This window comes from Podarcis liolepis (assembly GCF_965112155.1).
Source record: "Podarcis liolepis genome assembly, chromosome: 7".
Classification (NCBI taxonomy): Eukaryota; Metazoa; Chordata; class Lepidosauria; order Squamata; family Lacertidae; genus Podarcis; species Podarcis liolepis.
This window is the reverse complement of record NC_139561.1, coordinates 20600823-20622435: the sequence shown is the minus strand read 5'-3', so window position 1 is coordinate 20622435 and position 21613 is coordinate 20600823. Positions and strand designations below refer to the sequence as shown.

The 21613-nt window shown below is 47.7% G+C and overlaps 1 protein-coding gene across 4 annotated transcripts in view; it reads left to right on the top strand.

Moving 5' to 3' along the window:
• The window catches only part of NOC2L (NOC2 like nucleolar associated transcriptional repressor), a 125304-nt gene that overhangs the window by 81178 nt on the left and 22513 nt on the right, over window positions 1-21613 (top strand). For all 4 annotated transcript variants that reach the window (XR_014528395.1, XM_083512971.1, XM_083512970.1 and 1 more), the window contains 4 exons: window positions 3692-3831; window positions 11188-11299; window positions 17292-17405; window positions 18544-18645. Coding sequence is in view for 3 of the 4 variants with exons in the window: in XM_083512971.1 (XP_083369097.1) it covers window positions 3692-3831; window positions 11188-11299; window positions 17292-17405; window positions 18544-18645 (468 nt within the window). In the remaining variant the exon portion in view is untranslated. The remainder of the gene's footprint in view (window positions 1-3691; window positions 3832-11187; window positions 11300-17291; window positions 17406-18543; window positions 18646-21613) is intronic.

The following is a 21613-nucleotide window of genomic DNA, read 5'->3' as shown; positions in this document are numbered from 1 at the left end:
TACAGTGTGTAAGCAGCCTTAGAGAGGTGCTGATATTTTTTGTTTATCTGTCTCTTGGTCTTTATTGAAGGGGTGGTGGAATAAAAAGAGATATCTCTCACAACAACAGCCTGGCTTTATCAGCTGTCTACTCTGGCGTGTCTTCTGTTGATATATGAAATCTGCATTTCATCGCATTAACCGAAAGCCCCACCAAGTAGCAAAGAAGATTATAGAGTCTCCCCACTTTGTCCTCCCCCCCCCCCAAAAAACCCCATCTTCTTTTTGGCAACCTGTCATTTGCCCCCATTTTTGTATCTGTTGCAGCCTGGGTCCTCGTAGACCCCATTAGAGCTGTGTGTCTCCTGTTCTCCCCCCGCCACTCAGCCACCAGAGGAAAAGTAAGATAGGGTAGGAGAGAGCAGGTAATTCCACCCTCCCTATCCCTTTCCATCCCCAGATTGGGGTCTCATCCAGTCTGACGTGGACTTAATGCAAGGCAAATTGCTAATCCCCTCTTTATTGGTGTTTTAAAGTAAACAATACCGACACAGATTAGTGGGTTGATTTACACCCCTGGTGCTTGCAGGGGTTGGTTGCCATGTTAAGCCTTCTCTCTCCCCCCCTTCCCAAAAGATGCTCAGACATGGCAGATAAGCTGAGGAGAGATAACCAAAGTCTAGGACCTTAATTGGATCTGTTTGGCTTCTCAGACCCTCAGCCGTGAGCCAGACAGGACCCAAATCCAGTTAGTTCCACGGTGGGAGAGGCAGTTCAGAGCGAGGGAGGCGCAGATTAAATTTCTGTCGTTCCCGAGTTATTGTTACTGCCCATCTTGATAATGCATCCATTTTACAATGCAAGTGGCAAATAGGTAAATGATGGGGAAAGACAGAAGCATAGGAAGCTGCCTTTATCCTGAGTCAGGCCACTGGTCCTTCCAGCTCAGTATTGAGATTCCTGCATGCAGGGGGTTGGACTAGATGACCCTTGGGATCCCTTCCAACCCTATGGTTCTATAATTGGCAACAGAGTTTCAGGATTTCAGGCAGTAGTCTCTCCCAGCCGTACCTGGAGATGCTAAGGATTGAGCCTGGGACCTTCTGCATAAGAACAGGTGCTCTGCCACTAAGCTTCATCCCCAAACTTGGCCCTCCAGGTGTTTTCAGACTAGAATTCCCATCATCCCTGACCACTGGTCCTGTTAGCTAGGGATGATGGGAGTTGTAGTCCCAAAACATCTGGAGGGCCGAGTTTGGGGATGCCTGCCTTAAGACATAGGGAGCTGTCTTAGGCTGAGTTAGATCACTTGTTCCTCTAGTTCTCAGTATGGGCTACGCCAGTGTTTCTTAAAGTTGGCCCTCCAGCTGTTTTGGGACTACAACTTCCATCATCCCTAACCACTGGTCCTGCTAGCTAGGGATGATGGGAGTTGTAGTCCAACAACAGCTGGAGACCCAACTTTGAGTAACACTGGTCTACTCTGACTGACTGAGGCTCTCTAGGGTCTCAGGCAGAAGTCTCTCCCAGCCGTACTTAGAGGTGACATTCAAGAAGGAACCTGGGTTTTTTGCATGCCAAATGGATGCTCTGAACATGAGCTATGGCCTTTTCCCCCATGCAAAAGTAACGGGGTTTTTTTGCACTTGTGCAGCCCATTTTGAGTGTTCATAGCCTTTCCTGCAATATTATGATCTTACGGTGACAACCACATTATGTTTTTATGCTTAGGTTTATTCAATATATCCCTCTTAAAAAAACAAAAACCACAAAGCAATTTACAGCTAAAGTAAGAAAACAAGACAATGAAAATCACGAAAACATTGTTAAAATGGATTTTAACAGTGCAATGCAATATTTATTTACCTATATGTTTACTACATTTGTATCCCACCTTTCCTCAGAGGAGCTCAAGGTGGCGTTTTGCTTGACAATAAAAGAAGTAAATACAGCACAGCTGAACGATAAAGAAGCAGAAATGGAATATAATAATACAGATCTTAAAACAGTATTAAAGCATGAAAACCCAACAGGAATTAAAAACTGCCGAGAGATAATAAATAGACCAATTTGGGAAGGTGTGGGAGGAAAGAAAAAGTTTTCTATGAATGCCAGAAACATTACAAAAGTTTTTGGTGTGTTTTGAGTCTAAAGGAATGTGAATGTGAGATATTAACTTTCTGACAGAGGAGCTGTTTGGCAGTCGGATGGCCTGCCTTGGAAGGCGGTGGACTCTCTTTCAGTGAAAGTTCTAAGCAGAAGTTCGGTGTGTCTGTCAGGGATTCTTTTGCTGTGATCCCTGCATTGCAATTCCAGTTCTAGAAGTCTTAACAATTGAATAACCAAGCAAAGGATGTATTGCAAAAAGAAATGGGAATGCAAAACCTACCCCCCCCCCAAGCGCTTGCACACACCTGCAGTCACATCTTGCCTCCATCAACCCCATATCTTTAAAGCAGTATTATACCACTTTAAAGAGCCATGGCTTCGCCCAAGGAATTTTGGGGCCCGTAGTTTAAGGGTGCTGAGAGTTCTAAAGAGACTTCTATTCCACCTCACAGAACTATAATTTCCTGAGTTCCCTGGGAAGAGGGATTGACTGTTAAATCACTCTGGGAAGTGTGGCAATGTGAGAGGCATAGGCTACTTTAAAATATGTTTAGGGGATTCCTCTCCAGTCTGGTCAATTTTAAAAAAGAAAAAGTTATCGGTGGAGGAACCAGCACCCCCAAGTGGCAGAAAAAGTGAGATGGTTCAGGCAGAGTTTAAAAATGCCTAGGATTTTTAATTTTTTTTCTGCTAGTGGTGCTGCTTTAATCAGTCACAAAAATGGCAATGGGTGCCAGCCTCCATAATCAGGCCTAAGGCAGATGTGGGGATGTCCAGTAGTCAGGGATTGTGTTATAATTCAGTGACATCTGGAGGGCCACAGGTTCCCTATCTAAAGGTTCATGGGAGCTAGGAGCACCATGCAGGAAGGAGGTTCCATGCTGTGTCTCTGCATGAGTGCCTGCTCTGGCTCTCATTAAGACTGGTTACAATGGGGAAGTGGAAACTGCTCCTCCAGATGTCGTTGGACTCCCAGCTCCCATCAAATCATTGACTTAAGGCAATGTTTCTCAAACTTCAGCTGATGCTGGACTACAACTCCCATCATCCCTAGCTAGCAGGACCAGTGGTCAGGGATACCGCAAGTTGTAGTCTAAGAACAGCTGGAGACCCAAGTTTGGGAAACACTGAATAAGGTATTGGGAGCAAGAAGAGGAGATGATAAGAAGTGACAATTGTGCTTTTTTAACTTTGTAAACAGCTTTGAGAGCCTGATGGTCAGTAAGCAGGGTATGCAATTCATATTTGCATTGATTCTGCATTGCATTTGAAATTGTTACATTGGGGCCTGCAAAAGGCATTCTTCTGCCCCTCCCGTGTTCTGCTGTTTTAGTGACGTTATAGTTGCTTCCAGGTTCGGTGCCGTGCTGTTGGGTGCTCGTCAGTCGGGAGTTGCCTCTATATCTATTGTATATGTATTTCTATCATCCCACGAATTCAGCATGTTTTTATAGGAATGTGATTTGTAAATGCAGTTAAATGGTAAATAAATAAATAATATGAATAAGATCCTCTCCCCCCCCCCTTCAAATTGTATAAATTATGTTTCTTCAGTGCCCTTTGTTAGAAGATCTCTCTATTTACCTCCTTCCTCACCCTTCAGGAAAACTACCAGTCTGTTTACAACTGGCAGTATGTCCATTGCCTGTACTTCTGGTGTCGCGTCCTGAGCACCATCCATCCGAACGACATCATGGAGCCTTTGATCTACCCGTTGACCCAAGTCATCATAGGCTGCATTAAGTAAGTCTTTTGTTTCCTCTGTGTCAGGCTTGCCTTTCGCTTGTTTGCCTTTTGAAACCTATGTGTTCATATCCCACCTTTCCTCCGAGGAGCTTAAGCTGGTGAAGAAAGTTCTCTCTTATGTCTTCTGTTTTATCCTGTCCCCTGTTTCCACTTTATTCTCACAGCAACCTTGTGAGGTAGGTCAGGCTGTGAGTCGCACCCAGTGAGCTTTCTGGTCTAATGGGGAAATTAAATCCTGGTCTCTCAGATCCTAGTCCGACGTTCTAAGTGCTATTCTGTACTGGCTCTTAAAACATACAAGTCCACTCTCAAAATATATTAATTTAGGAAAAGCGGGTGGAGGAAGCAGTCCCTTGGATTCAGGAACAGCACCTGTGGTGGTCATGGCATCTGCTTCAGTGGGTCCTCGGACCTAGTTCAGCAGGCTCCTCCATCTGGGTCAATTAGCTGAGCACCAGGAACTGGTCAACTCATCTGCCGCTGGCACTCTAGTCTCTGTCTCAGCTGGGCTCCCTCCTTTCCCAACTCCCAAGGCAATGACATCTCCTGCTTGACCTGCTCATGGACATTGGTCTGCCTTCTGGGCTTCATTTGGAGTTTTGAGAAAGTGACGTAGGTGCCTGTCACGAAATGTCTGCTGGGAGGTGGGTGGCATGTTGCAAAATGGCCACCACGTTGAAAGAAGGAGGGGGGGGGGAGGAGACAGGACCAACAAAAATAGGGTGGGCAATCCCAATCCCGCACAGCTGCCCTATGGGAGGGGGAGAAATATCCATCAGCCACTCACTGAGGCCACATCTGTACTATGAATTTAAAGCAGTATCATGCCATTTTCAAGAGTCACGGTTTTCTCGAAAAAATCCTGAGAAGTGTAGTTTGTTAAGGGTGCCCAGAGTCGTTAGGAGACCCCCTATTCCCCTCCCAGGGATACATTTTCCAGAGTGGTTTAATAATCCCTTTCCCCTGGAATTCTTGCTCTGTGAGAGGGAAAAGGAGTTTCCTAACTACTCTTGGCTCCTTTTACAGATCATGATTCCCTGAATGATTTGGGAGAAGCGATGAGTGTTTAAACTGGTATCATATGGCTTTCAGCCCGTTTTGCAGACAGGGTAAAAAGGAAGCTCTTTGCACCTGCAACGAAAAAGAGGGCAGGCGTCTAATCCTGGCACCGGTGAGATGTGGGCATGTTTAAGGGGGCATGTTCAGTGTTGGAGAGGCTGAGCCCTTGCTGAAATTTTGAGGGTTAATTTACTGAGGCTTTTTGTGGGCATTATAGGACATACCAGCGGGCACACTGGTGCCCATGGGCACCATGTTGGCAGCTCTCCCTGGGTTAGAACATCATAAACCAGCATAAGCACAAAGTATCCAGAATGAGTGGTGGCCCCTGAAAAGGAGCCGCTTGAGATTTGTTGATGCTCTTGACATATTTCTGCAAACCTATACCTGTATGAAGAACCCTGAATGTTTTTGTTATTTGAAACACACACCTAACACACTCCGGCCCACACCAGCTGATTCCGTGCTTTGGGACCACACTTGGAGGCTAATGGGTGTGCAGTAAATTTTCTAAAACTCCAGCAATCTCCAGAAATCCTGTTAATGCCGTGTCCAGATTGCACGGTTGGTTTTTTTAAAAAAAACACCTACGTTGCTTGCATTTCCAGGCTCCTCTGAGTGTTGATGAAGATAAACAGGTTTAAACGATTTCCAGAGCTCGCCTCTCTCCCCCCTTCAATCTCTCTCTTTCCCTCACCCCCCGAGATGTCTTTCCGTCACTTAAGCGGGGCTTTTAATTGTCCTGCGGACGAGCTGAGGCAGTTTTCCACCTGTCTAAGCAGATAAATCAGCTGCCTCTGAGGCCTCCCGGAAAGGTGAGCTCAGCAGGTCCCTGGGAGGAGAGGAGCGGAATTTTGCTGGTGACTGTCACATAAGAGGACGGCTCTTGGGATGGTGTGCAAAAGTTGTTTTTTTAAAAACAGGCCCTAAAAGCTTTGAAAATGGAGGGTGTTTGTATCTAGAGAGACCAGCTTGAATTTTTAAAAGTTTGCACAAACGTTAGAAATCAGGTATGCTGTTTATTCTAGATGCAGAATATGGATGGAGCATGAAGAGGTCCTTGTTCCATCCATATTCTTCATCTAGAGTAACCTGTGCAGATCAATTGTTTGCATTTGTACAAATTTTTTAAAAATTCAAACTGGTCTCTTACGAATGTTTAAAAGGGCTGTACCTCAGTCAGTTAGAGCATTTGTCTTGCATGCAGAAGACCCCCAGCTTCAGTCTCTGGCATCTCCAGGTAGACTTGAGAGAGAACCCTGTCTGAATCCCTGGGGAGAGCCACTGCCAGTCAGTGTAGACAGTACTGAGTTGGGTGGACCAGTGCTTTGACTCATTAAGCTTTTCTCTTACGACATATGAACGGAGGAAGCTGCCTTATATTGAGCCCATCTCAATATACATTGGTCCATCTATCTTGGTATTGTTTACAATGAAGGCAGCAGCTCTCCAGAGATTCAAGCAGGGTTCTCTCCCAGCCCTACCTGGAAAATACAAAGGGCTGAACTTGCAGCCATCTGCCGTGCCTCAAAATGGCACTAAGAAATCGAATAGTTTTCAGATATAGCTCCTGCAAATTGCTAAAAAGCACCATGAGTTTTCAGCTGAAAACAACCTTCCAGTGGAGCTCTGGAAATTTGGTTCATCACCTGTCACACGTGAGGGTAAGGTTTGACCCTACAGATGTTTTTGAACTGCACCTCCCATCAGTCCTCGCCATCGACCATGAAAAAACAATAGTGTCATACCTTGGTTGACAAATGCCTTGTGACTCGAACGTTTTAGCTCCCAAATGCTGCAAACACGGAAGTGAGTGTTCCGGTTTGCAAATGTTCTTTGGAACCCAAATGTCTGACATGGCTTCTGATTGGCCGCAGGAGCTTCCTGCAGCCAATCAGAAGCTGTGCCTTAGTTTCCGAACGTTTTGGAAGACAAATGGACTTCCGGAACGGATTCCATTCGACTTCTGAGGTACCACTGTACAGTGGTACCTCGGGTTAAGTACTTAATTCATTCCAGAGGTCCGTTCTTAACCTGAAACTGTTCTTAACCTGTAGCACCACTTTAGCTAATGGGGCCTCCTGCTGCTGCCGCGCCGCCGGAGCACGGTTTCTGTTCCTGAAGCAAAGTTCTTAACCTGAAGCACTATTTATGGGTTAGCGGAGTCTGTAACCTGAAGCGTATGTAACCCGTGGTATCACTGTATTTGATAAAGATTGATTTCTTAATGCCTTTCAATCCTTACCCCCCTCTACACCACAGTGGCTTTTCACAAGTTGTTGACTTTAAATGTGAGGAGAGGGGTGGAAAAGAAAAGAAAAGAAAATGGCAACAGATTTTAGAAGGAACGCTTTTGGCTTGTTTTAATTCTAAACTTCGGGTGGTTGAGAAGCGCACCGTGCTGGTTACTTTTTTGCCCAGAAGGTGGCGCTTTGCCCTCGAGAAACGGAGCCGTGGAAGAGAGTGGAAGCTAATGCCGTCCGCGGGAGCTCTCTTGCTTCAGGCAGGAACCAGGGCAGAATTTTAAATGTGCTTAAACAAGATAACTAGGCAGCACAGGGGTTGCCGACAGAAGCTGGAATTGACTCCTTTCGCCCGCTGCCTCCGAAGGCCCCCCACCCTCTGGCGCATGGGGGGGGGGCTCGTCGGCCTTCGTTTCCTGCGGTTTGACAGAGATTTGAGGGAAGAGTTGTGGGGCAGGAATGTGGGCCTGGGGGTTCAAGAGTGCTGTGTGCGGCTGCCAGAATGGATTTTGGCTGTCGCTGTGTTAAAAAAACAATGCTTTGCCAAGAACGTGTGTGTGTGTGTGTGTGTGTGTGTGTGTGTGTGTGTGTGTAGTTAGGACTGAGAAGAATATAAGGGCGGCTGGGGTGGGGGGGTTGTCTCTCCAAGTTAATCACATATACCCAGAACCACCCTTCTTCTTTTCTCTTCAAATGTTCCATCTTTTTTTCTTTTAAAATGTAATTATTTCTGAGGTGCCTCTTGCTGAAAATACTTTGCCCAAAGATAACCACCGGGCAGGCAGTTTGAACGTGGTTCATTTGTCGTTGGCACCAACTGCACCGCAACCACATTCAGACATGATGCTAGGCTTGTTCACACATTACCCTGAACACAGGTACAAGCTGTTGCTACATATACAGGCCTTTGTGTGGAAGTGGGCACAGGTGTTGCCACGGTTAATATTTTCTACAAAGAGCTCAAGGTGGCATACACCTCCCCCCCCCAACCCTGTAAGGTAGATTTAGGCTGAGAGGCAGTGACTGGCCCAAAGGCACCAACTGATCTGAGTGGGGATTGGAACCCAGATTTCCCTAGTCCTACTCCAGCACCCTAACCACTTTGCAGCACTTGTTCTCAAATGTAAACAGGCAAGACACTGGTTGAACACTGCGTGTAACTTACTGCACGAGTGTGCAGTTCAACTGTTTTGTGTCCCCAGGTACACAACTGCACACCCCTACTGTCTTCACAGAATTCCAGAATGTTTTAATAAGCTTTTGCCCCACAAATATAACTGCAGCTACTGCTCCTCTTGGTAATTTTCTTGTTTGAGAGTAATGTAGGGAGCTTAGTGTTGCTTACACTGGCTGGCAGCGGATAAACATTTATGCTTTGCGGGTTGTGTGTACTGTATATAGGAGATGTATCATTGCACGGCAGATGCCAGCCAGGAACACAGGAAGCTCCCTTTATACTGAGCCAGACCACTGGTCTAGCTAGCTCAGTGTTGTCGACACAGACAGGTTCTCCAGGGTTTTAGACAGCAGCCATCTCCAACCCTACCTGGAAATTTATTTGTTTATTTGCATTTATATCCCACCTTTTTCTCAAAGAGCTTGAAAGTGGCATACAAGGTTTTCTCCCTCACAACTACCCTGTGAGGTAGGTTCAGCTGAGAGATTGTGACTGGCCCAAGGCCAGCCAGTGAGTTTCAGGACTGAGCGGGGATTTGAACCCTGGTCTCCCAGGTCCTAGCCCAGGGGTCAGCAAACTTTTTCAGCAGGGGGGCGGAACTATATTTTGAAGGGGGGGATGAACGAATTCCTATGCCCCACAAACAACCCAGAGATGCATTTTTAATAAAAGGACACATTCTACTCATGTAAAAACACGCTGATTCCCGGACTGTCCGCAGGCTGGATTTAAAAGGCGATTGGGCCGAATCCAGCCACCAGCCCTTAGTTTTCCTACCCATTTCCTAGTCCAACATTCTTAACCACTATGCCACACTGTCTCTGTAAGTAACACTAGGCTAGCCCAGTGTTTCCCAAACTCTTCTAGCTAGGGATGATGTGAGTTGTAGTCCAACAACAGCTGGAGACCCAAGTTTGGAAAGCACTGGGCTAGATGGATCAATGGTTTGAGTAGAAGACAGCTTCCCATGTATTAAAAGAAGGACTGTAGCTCAGTGGAAGAGCATCTGCCTTGTAAGGCGAAGGTTCCAGGTTCAATCCCCTTCATCTCTAGATTGGGCTACAAAACATTCCAGGCCGGAAACCCTGGAGAGCAGCTGCTAGTCAGTGTGGACAATACTGAGCTAGTCATCCAAGTCGATAGAAGGCAGCTTCTGTGTTCCTCAGGCAACCACCTATCTCGTACTCCAGCCTTTTCCTGTCTCGCAGCTCACCGGTCAGCTGGTCCGGCGACAAACTCTCCTGGCCCATACTTCATTCCAGGCCTGTCCCTCGCCGCTGGGAAGTTTTTAAGCCGGCTGTCGCCTTGCCTCGCTCTCTGAAATTAATGGCCTTGGTTTACAGTAAATCTATACCTTTTAACAGGTTTATCCCCCAATCAATTAATTCCTGTAGAAGGTTTTCGTCATCGCTTTCGCCGGTTGCCAGGTCTCGGGGGGCGGGAAAGTAGATTTATTTCCATAATGGATCCAGTGATAATTATTTCACTATTTGGCGGGTGGGTGGGTGGGGGTGAGGGTGAAGGGGTGGTGTGTGATTTATATGGTGCGGCTGATGCAGTTTCTCGCCCTCGTTGGTTTTTACAATCTCAGCAGTCGCCGTTGCCGTTTTGTGGGGGTGGGAGTGGGGAGCAGTGTGATGTGATTTGCTTCTCAGAACAAGAGCTGTGCTCGGGGAATGACTTTGAAAAGTGGGAAGGACTTGCAGAGGGTGTAGAAGCAGGAAGAAAGCTGTGAGTTCCTGTAGATCTCTACGTTTCTTTAAGCGGAGCAGTTGTTCTGGGATGGGGACCCTTGAACTCTGTCCCTGATTGTGCCAGGAATGGGGGAACTCTTGACCAGGCATAGGCAAACTCGGCCCTCCAGATTTTTTGGGACTACAACTCCCATCATCCCTAGCTAACAGGACTAGTGGTCAGGGATGATGGGAGTTGTAGTCCCAAAATATCTGGAGGGCCGAGTTTGCCTATGCCTACTCTTGACATTCCAGATGTTAGGCTCCCAGTTCCCATCATCCCTGGCCATTGGCCATGCTAGTTGGGGTTGATGGGAGTTGAAGTCCAGTAATGCTTGGAGAGCCACAGGTTCCCCCATCCCTGCTTTTACAAGTCTTCAGATCAGCCACTCATGCAGAGAGACAACAGGGAGGCACCTTCTCTGTTGCCTTTTCTGATGCCTGCTATGGACATTTGTATTTCAACCCATCTTCTAAAAACTTTTTTGAAATCTGCTCTGGACTTGCATGGATTTTACTTTATAGGCTGGTGTAGTTTTTAATCAGTTTTAATATTTATAATTGTTTTTTAAGCACTACTTTTATATATGCAGTAATTTCAGCTGTTTTTATATACGTAACTGCTATATATAGATGTCATAATAATAAAAAGGAAATGCTGCATTTCCAGTTTAATAAAATCCAGGGCAGAAACTCGTGCAGAGACGTAACAGGGAGCCACCTTTCTGAGCAGTACTTCCCACTCCCAGAAGCCTCTAGTCCAGGTGTGGGGAACTTCTGGTCCTCCTAATGCGTAAAGAAATAAAAACCAGTGGCTGAGGCCTTACTAGCTTAGTTTCTGCCTCGTGGACTTTCAAGTCATGCTTTTAACTCCCTAGTGTTCATCCCTGGCTCAAATCAAACTGAAGTAGATGCAAAACTGCATTTTGCTTATGTTCATCCATTGTTGCTGTTCCTTTGCCTTGTCCTTATGCTGGTGGTGGACAAAGTGTGCATTAGAAGGCCTGTAGAAATACATGTGCAGCTGTTCTGCCAACAACTCAGTTCTCAGGTTTGGCTCTCATGGCAGAAACCTCTATAGCAGGATTGAGAGTTTTGATTCTGTGGCTGACGACCGTTCTCCTCTTTCTCTCCTTGCTAGGCTGGTGCCCACAGCTCGCTTCTACCCCCTGCGCATGCACTGCGCCCGGGCCCTGACCCTGTTGTCAGAGAGCACTCGGACATTCATTCCTGTCTTGCCCTTTATCTTGGAGGTGAGTGCTCTTTTCACCAGCGTGCATGGCGCAGTAATAAAATATAAAGCAGCTTCCTGTGTGTTCAGGACCTCTTCCAGGTGGGCACAGGGTGGACCACCAGCGGCTCTGCTATCAAGACAGCGTCATCCGTGGATTTCAGTGTGCAGGCTGGTCTTTCGGACAAACTGCTCCCAAGTTGGGCTCCGCCTGCAATATCCACTTAAATTGGCATCGCACTGCTTTAAACCATTATGGCTTCCCCCAAAGGATCATGGGAACTGTAATCTTTAAACCATTATGTCTTCCCCCAGAGGATCATGGGAACTGTAATCTTTAAACCATTATGTTTCCCCCCAAAGGATCATGGGAACTGTAATATTGTAAAGGAGGTGCTGAGAGTTGTTGGGAGACCCCGTTCTTCTCACAGAGCTGCAATTCCCTGGGAAGAGAGGGACTGACTGAGAAAACCACTCTGGGAATTGAAGCTCTGCCAGGGGAATAGGAGTCTCCTAGCAACTCTCAGCACTCTTAACAAATCGCAGTCCCCAGAATCCTTTGGGAGGAAGCTGTGACTGTTCAAAGGGGTATGATACAGCTTTAAATGTATAGAACAGTCTTGTTTAGGGTTTTCTATGTTAACAGCAAGAGCTTAAATTTGGCTTGGTACCAAAGCAGCAGCCATCTGGCCTGGCGATGAAGAGTTCTGGAGGACTCCAAAGCTTGCACACTGTTTTGAAATGTTGTCGGCCTGATAAAGGTTTAGCTGTAATGTTGATTCTTGCAGGTCCAGAATGGCTCCCTCTCTTAAGTTTTGCTTTGCAGTTATTTTAGTTAGTTGGGCTTGGTAACCCGACCCAAGGGGTTGTGCTGAAGGCGGCTGCTATGCTGCCCCCCACATTTTGGACAAATTTTGCGCATCCCTGAGGAATCTGCCCCCCTTCCCCAAATTTGAGCCTCAAGCTGCCTCTTGAGAACTGCGTTGTGTGGGGCCACATTTACACGATATATAAACAGTGCTGTGATACCATTTTAAGCAGCCAATGCTTCCCCCAAAGAACTATGGGAGCTGTAGAACATTAAAAGGTGCTGCGAGTAGTTAGGAGACCTCCCCCCAATTCCCCTTCCCCACAGAACTATAGTTCCCAGAATTCCCTGTGAATTGGTTGCTAAAACTGCACAGTATGTGTGTGTGTGTGTGTGTGTGAGGGGAGTAGAGATTCTTCCAATAACTCTCTGCACCCTTAACAAGCTACAGTTCCCAGAATTACTTGGGGGGGTGGGAAGAAGCTACAACTGTTGCAAGTGGTATCGCAGTGATTTAAACATGGGTTGCGAATGCGGACTTGGGAGCAAATCCTACAGTGTAACTCAGCTGTGTAGCAACCTCTGTGCAGGATCTGTTGCTTGCATTCTTTATGGGGCGGGCGTGAGAGCCCCCCCCCCCCACTATCCTGCTTTGCTATTCCCCCGGCGCCTGGCTATTTGTGCTCTTTGAAAGGGGAGGGTGGGAAGGAAAAGGAGAAACGGCAGACGGTGCAAAGTTTGGGGTGGGGAGGGGTGGTGGTTTGGGGAGAGGCCGTTGCCTGGGAATTAGCCAAGCCACCGTGGTTTGCTGGGAAGCAAGAACCCTCCTGTGGTTATTTTTTTATGTCGTTGCAAACGTCCGTTTGTTAACCACATCCTTTCTGCCTGCAGCGGCCAGCGAAGCCCCCCCCCCAGCACTCTTTCTCTCCGTCTCTCTCTCTCTCTCTCTCTCTCTCTCTCTCTCTCTCTCTCTCTCCTGGACCCCTTGCGGCTTCTTGGCTGTTCCCCTCCGTGCATCTGTTTCCTTCCTCCTCTCGCTCCCCGCTTGCGCTGCCGAGCTCCCAGCCCTCAACCTCCGGTAGATAACAGGGTCCCAGCGGCGACGCCTCCTCCCTCGTGGCAAGCCACATATATCAGCCTAGCCGCCCCCGTGGTCTCAGCGTGCTTTTCCTCCTGGCTTCCGCAAGCGACCACATCCGATGGCGCTGGGCTCATGCAACAGGCAGCTCGCCCACGGCGGGTGGGGACGGCGCACACGGACTGAGCGCCTGCGTTGGGGAGATCTTGGTTCATGACTCTTCGTCGAAGACAAGCAGCCCCTTTATAAGAAGGAAGTGTTTGTGTGGGAATAAGCTTCGCAAAATGCGGAACTTCCTTTCAATCTTCTGGTTCCAGTATTTTTGTGAGAAGATAGAGATATAGATAGATACAGTGGTACCTCAGGTTACATAAGCTTCAGGTTACAGACTCTGCTAACCCAGAAATATTACCTCGGGTTAAGAACTTTGCTTCAGGATGAGAACAGAAATCACATGCTGGCAGCGCGGCGGCAGCAGGAGGCCCCATTGGCTAAAGTGGTACCTCAGGTTAAGAACAGTTTCAGGTTAAGAACAGACCTCCAGAACGAATTAAGTTCTTGACCCAAGGTACAACTGTAGATATATAAATATAGATGGTTGGACAGTGTTCTCGAAGCTACAAACATGGGTTTGACCAAGCTGTGGGAGGCAGTGGAAGACAGGAGTGCCTGGCGTGCTCTGGTCCATGGGGTCACAAAGAGTCGGACACAACTAAATGACTAAACAACAATATATAGATACACACACACACACACACACACACATTCATCCAGCTTAGTTTTGCTCAGGAGCAGACCTATTGAATTCAATGGACCAGGATTAGTCACGTCCATTGATTTCAGTGGGTCTACTCTGAGTAGGATCATGCTGTCCTGACAACAGCAATGTGAGGTAGTTTAGGCCACTGAGCTGTTGTCCCCACAGCAGCCTGTGAGCTGTTCTTGTCTAAGATTCGCAGGTTGGGAGCGACTAGGCCACTGAAGATGAGCCAGCACCCCCACTTCCCCAGAAGTTAAGCACTTGTGTCGCAGGCGAGGTCCCGAGTTCAGAGCATATGCTCTACATGCAAATGATGATCAAGTAGGGCTGAGAGAGGCCTCGGCCTAAAACACTGGAGAGTGGCTGCCAGTCAGGACAGACGATACTGAGCTAGATGGACCCATTGTCTGACGGTATAAGGCAGTTTCCTATGTTACTGTGTTCATGTATTTGATTCCCCCCTCCCTTTCAGAAACAAAACTTGCTACGTGTCGAAAATGGCACACCAAGGAGATCACCACTGCAGAACCCTGAAGTGCTAGTTTTCTCCATGCAAGGACTTAGGTTGTCCAGGGGCAGGGTGTTTGTGTGTGACCATTCTTTTTTATTTAGACAGGCCTGATATGTTCCTAAGAGCCAGCCCCATCTTCTGAGGTCACCTTATTTCCACCGTTCAAATGAATTTCTCCGGAATCCTGGCGTGTGCTTTGCGTGACAAAGGATGCAATTACTCTTCCCTCCCTGCTGCTCTCATCCTAAAGTAACAGCAGGGAAAGGGGCCTTCTGCGGCTCCTCTTTTCTCTAACCGTGCTGCCCCCCCTTTCTGCTTTCCCCCGTGCCCTTGTCACCACCCGCCGCTGACAGCCTGCACGTCTCCTGCCGCCCCTCCAGGTGCTGGAATTCCCCTGGCTCCTGCCACCGGAGATAAGAGTCGTGTCAGTGATGGGCCTTGACAGCCGCCTTGGCTGCTCTGGCGCGAAGAGCACCTGCCCTGCTCCCCCCCCCCCCGGACTGGCGGCTTCTCCCTTCGCTCTCCCTCTCTTGAGGGGTGAGACATGTTTCAGGAGAGGTTGAGTGGGCCTCTGGAAGGGTCTCAGTGTATAGGGTAGGGGGCAAGGCCCAGGGAAGGGGGCCCTACTGTTTATTCTTATTCTTTTTCAGAGGATTTCGTAGAATCGTAGAATTTGGCTCTACTTAAAAGTTTATTATTATTGCTGTTATTAGGATAGGGCTCTGCTCAAAGCTACTGCTGCCAATTATTTACCCCCTGACTTTCGCTCTAAGGTCCCAGCAGGGATTGACGACTTTAAATTACAGTATTAAAAACTGTTTAGAACAACTTACAATCAGAAGAAACAAAACAAGGTGGGTCCTTGCTGGGATTCAGTCCTACTTGAAAGGAGATTGAGATTCGGCTCTACTTTACAGCTAATGATTGCTATTATTTTATTATCCGGCTCTGCTTATGTTTAAGAGGATGCTGGAGGGCATTCCTTATTCTTTGGCGGCACTTGGGAAGCTGATTTTATTTATTTATTTCCGTTTAGGGATTGCTTCCTGGAGTGATTTGCTGTATGATAAAAGCATACATGAAACAGAAATATTTTAAAATTGAAAAAAAATGATTGCAATTTTTTAAACGATAAAAACTCTCTCTGTGTGTACATAAATACAGTGTAAAACAATAACAATGCATACTTAAAGCATCAATTCACACAGACTGCCAAGAGGTTCGTTCCACCGGCAGTTCAGACACTTGTTCAGACACTTAATACAGGAAGGCAAGTTTGGGTAAATTAAGGTGGGAAAACTTCCCCCATGTCTCTCTCCCTTCTAACTTGCCTGCTCCTCCCACCTCCCCATAGGGGGCAGGGCTGCTCTGACAATCTAAAATCCATCTCTTTCCCCCACCGCACTCCTTGGGTCTGTGTGTTTGCAGGGTTGGGGATGTAGGAATAAGGAAGGTTAACTGATAAGCTCAGAGAGTCACAAGAGGAGAGACACAAATGCACTCGGCTGACTCTTTAAATGGTGGGTCGTTGACGGATGTGTGGGGGCCCCATTGCTTGGACTCCAAGGGTGGGGGGTGGGAGAGAAAGAGAGGCCCAGGACATGGAAAAGGGAATGAATAGTGATTCTGGAAGATGGAGGGGAGGTGTAATATCGTTCCACCAGGTGTTGCACAGCGAAGGAAGACCCAACATCTGCATACCCTCCGCAGTTTAGCTTATTGAGCTCTGGTGGGGGGGTGGGGGCAGCTTTGGGCTGCTGTTTGTTCACACAGAAACACATACACACACACACACACAGAAACACACACATACCCGGTGCTAGTTATCAAACTGCTTCTGAAATTTAAGGGAGGCTTGAAAAGGAGTTTATGATACAGCACTGTCTGTGTTGGTTGGGGTTTGATTCATTTGTTTGAAATGGCGGGGTTAAGGGGAAGGGAATAATACAGGAAAGCTGCCTTATACAGTCAGACCACTGGCCCATCTAGCACAGAGTTCATTGCACTGACTGCCAACAATTCTGCAGGGGGTTTCAGGCAGGGGACATTCCCCAGCCCTACCTAGAGATGGTGCTCTAACCACAGCAAGCCTTTCATCGTATCTAAAATATTTCTTCAGATCCTTTCTTTGCCATAGACCTCACCGGGGTGGTTTTGGGAGAAGGGCACCTGTTTTCTCTGTCACTTCCCAGCCTCACAGGGTCGTTGAGAAGGTCAGTGAGAATTACAGAGCATTGACCCCGCATCATCTCGTAGCCGAGAGCTTTGACTTAGTTGGCCATTCTGCTTGTGCAGCGTGATTCTTTGCTTTTTCTCTTTAACGACCCCGGAAGTATAACCCAGAAGCAAAACCTTGCCTTAAGTCTGGCTGGCGAGCCAGGTTCAGGCATTGCACTAAACTGCAATGTTTACTCACTCGCCCCAGAGCCAGAGTTCTCGGCTTCCTGTGATGTGTGAATGCAGCTTCTGGGTCACCCCTAGGGGGTGGCAGGGGAGCTTTCAGGAAGTTGGGTGAGGGGCGAAAATTGTACCCTCAGGAACTTTGACCCTCTGTAAAATGGCGTGTATACCAACAGCTTTGAATGGTGGGTTCAGTTAACCCGGTTTGCTAGGGGAAGATTCTTGCTAATGCGATGGGGCTTTCTCACCCCCCTGGCACACCCTCCACATATCTCCCAAATTCCCTCTGGAGGTTCAGGAGAGTCCCAGGACAGCAAAGGGGGTGATGGTGGGAGAGGAGAGTTGTTCTATCTGACAAGTAGAAATCATTGTGCCATCAGAACGATTATAATAGCATGACACTAAATTCCTTCCTGAACAAATAGTAAATACTAGATTGTGTCTTTTTATCTCATAGGTTTTCCAGCAGGTAGACTTCAACAAGAAACCGGGACGCATGAGTTCAAAACCCATCAACTTCTCCGTTATCTTGAAGCTCTCCAATGCCAATCTTCAGGAGAAGGCTTTCCGGGTAAGGGGCGGGCTTTGGGGGCAGAGATGGCGTGGTCCAGCCTCTGGCTTTTTGGAATAGCTGCTTTTGAAATGCCAAATTTATGAAATCCTAATCTTCAATATTTGCTTGCGTGGTTATTTATACTCTGCCCTTCAAAGAAACATTCAAATAACTAGAAGCAGAAGGATTTGGGGGCGTAAGGGGGGGGGAGATAATGATTCTTCCCCAGCCCTGCCTGGAGGTGCCAAGGATTGAACCTGAGACCTTCTGCATGCGAAGCAGATGCTGTACCACTGAGCTGCAGTTCTCTAGTAAAATTTTTAGTTTGAGTACTATAGAATTAGAATTGGGGGGACACCCTGCGGGCAGTGAATACGACTTAACCATAAGCCCGTTTGCACCACCTAATTAATTACGAAACCAAGTCTAATTAAGCATCACCAGAAGTAATTAATATGAGTCATTATATATGTAATGTCTGGACTCTGTGATTTGGCCAGCTGTATGAAAGGTGCAGGTGTCCTTTGATATAAAAGAGCTGAACTGGGCAGAGGGTCTTGGGAGGGCTCACCTGTCTGATGCCCCATCCCACTGTTGTTGGACTCCCAACACCCATCAGCCCCAACCAGCACAGCCATTGAACAGGCATGATGGGAAGTGTAGTTTAAGCACCACAGCCACCACAGTCTCCTCTCATCGGATGCCGCTCTCCATTACCTGATTGATCATTGGTAACTGGTGATGCTTGAGGTTGACGCTCAAGAGTGGTGCTTTGCAACTGAACTATAATTCTCCTTTTAAAAAGAGCATTAAGTTCCCAGTCCTCATGGATCTGAATTCAGCGCTCCTTGAAATGGGTGCATAGAAAACTCCTTTGGCCTATCTACACTGAGTGGCAACAGTTCTCCAGGATTTCAGACAGGGGACATGCCTGGCCACACCGGGAGATGCTAGGGCTTGAAGCTGGAGCTTGAACTGGGTTTTTCTGCATGCAAAGAAGATTCCCTGCCACTCAGTGCCTGGCTGGGAGATTACCTGGGTGGAGAAGCCATATACTTTGTCTCGAGTTCAGCGGTGGAAGGAAAGCAGAATACAAGCACTTGCTTTTCCTCTCTCTTTCTAACAAGTGCCCCCTCTCCTGCTTTTCCCCACACAGGATGGCCTCATTGACCAGCTGTACGACCTGATTCTGGAGTATCTTCACGGCCAGGCCTATACAATCGGTTTTCCAGAGCTCGCCCTCCCAACTATTCTCCAGGTGCGTCCAGGTGTCAAAAAACTAGCCTTGGGTGAAAAGGCACCTCTCTCTCTGGGTTAGCCCTGCCCCTCTATAATGGGGATCCTGACTGAGCTTGTTCCCTGTCTATGATAGTGCAGAGACTTGACAACCTACAGAAGTTTTGCTCATCCAGGAAGTTGTCTGGTTATTAGCGGCGAGCAAACATGCCCTATTTCTGGTCTGCATCACTTTTGTATGTGCTCACCCGTCAGTCCCAAATTCTGCACTAGGAACATAGGAAGCAACCTTATATTACGTCAAACCATTGGTCTATCTAGCTCAGTGTGGTCTGCACTGATGGGCAGCAGCTCTCCCAAGGATTCAGACGGGGGATAGTTCCTGCCATGCCTGGATCTGAGACGTTCTGCATGCAAAGCATGTGCTCACAGCCCTTCCCACAGAATAATAATTGTAGAAGTGGTTTTATTGGGGTGCGACCCAATTAAGTCTTACTCAGAGTAGACCCATTAACTTTAATTGAGCTACACTGAGTAGGGCTAGCATTGGATGCAACCCATCGCCTTTAATTTGCTGAGTTTGTCAATCTTTTATATCTTAGCTTATTTCATTTTATTGTGCTCTGAAGAAAGTTTGGTTGTTTACCGTTTATAAAACCACAACTAAATAACTAAGGATTGTGCCCCAATCCTACTCAGAGTAGACCCATTGAAATCTATAGCCATGACTGAATCTGGTTCATTAGTGGGATTGCTCTGAGGAGGATTTAGGCTTGTTACCAACAAAGTAAATAATTTAGTTTGCAGTTTTTCAAAACATGCAAATTCCATGTGGAAATTTTCATTTAAATACATTTTTTTAAAAAGTTGCATTTTCTCCCCAAGTGCCCACTTCTAAATAGCAGCCATCCAGTTCAGAATTGCCTACTTTGACTGATAAGGTTTCAAGCAGGGGACATTCCCAGCCCTTCTTGGAGATGCTGGGGATTGAACTAGGGACCTTCTGCATGCAAAGCAGATGCTCTACCACTGAGCTACGGCCGTTTCTGAAAGTGACGTGTTTTCAAAAATGTCCTCACTGCTTCCCATTCTGCTTGGGTGGGAGCCCTGTCTGCAGCAGTGCTGTTGGGGGAACGCCTTTCCTTTCCACTCTCTTAAAGACGCCTCTGCAGGGCTTTGCCTTTCCTGGAATTCCACCCCCTGCACCCCCTCCCTCTGGGCGTGGGGTTGGACTCCCATCCTGGCCTGCTTCATTCATGAAACGTGGCTATAGCCTGGGAGGATCTCCAGAAGAGACTTTTACAACCTTCTAGGGAATCAGGCTGTAGTGGGCAGAGGAGAGGGAACGTTTGGTTTTTAACCCCTGGACCCTTTGCCCAGGGTCCCTGGGGTGGTCCTGCTTGCCCCAGAAGGTTGTTTGTAGGGAAGGAACAGCTGCCTGTCCTCCTTCAGTCTCTGAGGATAATCTGAGCTGGCTGGCTCTTTGGAGCAACCAGGGGGGATGCTTGCAATTAGCACGAACACGCAGGCTTCGAGCTTCATCCCCATCCGTATGCCCTGGGGGAAAAGACTGTGAGAGACAGAGAGAGAGAGAGAGAGAGAGAGGAAGTGGGAAGGAAGCAAGTAGAAAGAATGTCTTAAGGAAAGAATTTGGGACCCTTCATTTGGATGCTGATCTGGCTTTGTGTGTAGCAAAGTTCTGTGTCTGTGTCCAGTGCTTGGCAGCTGCTGTCAGATCCAGACGCCCCTGCCCTGGTCACTTAAAGGTAAAGCGACTGCTGACCGTTAGGTCCAGTCGTGGACAACTCTGAGGTTGCGGCGCTCATCTCGCTTTACTGACCGAGGGAGTCGGCGTACAGCTTCTGGGTCATGTGGCCAGGATGACTAAGCCGCTTCTGGCAAACCAGAGCAGCGCACGGAAACGCCGTTTACCTTCCCGCCAGAGCGGTACCTATTTACTTAACTTGGGTGGCTTTAACTAGCAAACTGGAGGTTAAACTAACCCCTTCCCAGCCCCAGGAGGTGAACAGGGAGTGTTCACACGACGCACCTACACACTGCAGCTGACGCACTAATGTCACACAGTTTGAAAGCTCTGGGTTAGAGTGTTGGACTAGGGCCTGAGAGATGAGGGTTCGATTCCCCACTCGGCCATGAAGCTCATGGTGGGGTGACCTTGTGCCAGCCGCTACTTCTCAGCCGTACCTACCTCTCAGGGTTGTTGTGGGAATTAAATGAGTGGGAGAGCTGTTGTAAGCCGCCTTGAGCTCCGTTGGGGGGGGGCACGAAGGTGGGGTATGAATGCAACAAATAAAATAAAGAAATAAAATAAATGGCAGTTGCTGGGAACTGCAGGGGGGCAGAGTTGATGTTGTGCTCAGGTGCTGTTTATGGGCTTCCCATTGAGGCATCTGGTTGGCCAACAGGATGCTGGACTAAATGAACTTTTTTTTTGGTTCTAAGCTTCCCATTTTTATTTTTATTTTTAATTTGGGGGACTATGGCTGCAAGGCATATAAGGTACCAAGGAAACTTCTCTTGCACAGGTCCTGATCCTTTCAATAGAGCATGTGCAGAAGAACTGCCCTGGTGGATTGTGGTCCAAAAAGTTGGATCTCTCTAACCCCGTACCCTTAGCTCCAAATAACCTGTTTATAAGGAACATAGCACCATATCGGGTTCTCCTTCCCTTCTGTAGCATGATGTGCTGATGTTGTGATGCCATCCCCACTCACAAGTGAATTCCACGATTTTGGGGTGACTCTGGGCATGCCATGCTTTGCCTAAATGTGCAGCTCAGGGGGCAGGGGTGAGTGTTTCTGAGCCCAAAATACCAGTGACTAGTGGGGAGAGAAAGATGCAAATGGCTAGCTTCGAACAAAGTTCAAACCTCAAGCTGCAATCAGTTAGAAATGAGGGGTGGGGGTGTGCTCCCCCCTTCCCTTCTTAGGGCCGTGTAAGGCAGGGGTAGGAAGCTGCCTTTATACTGA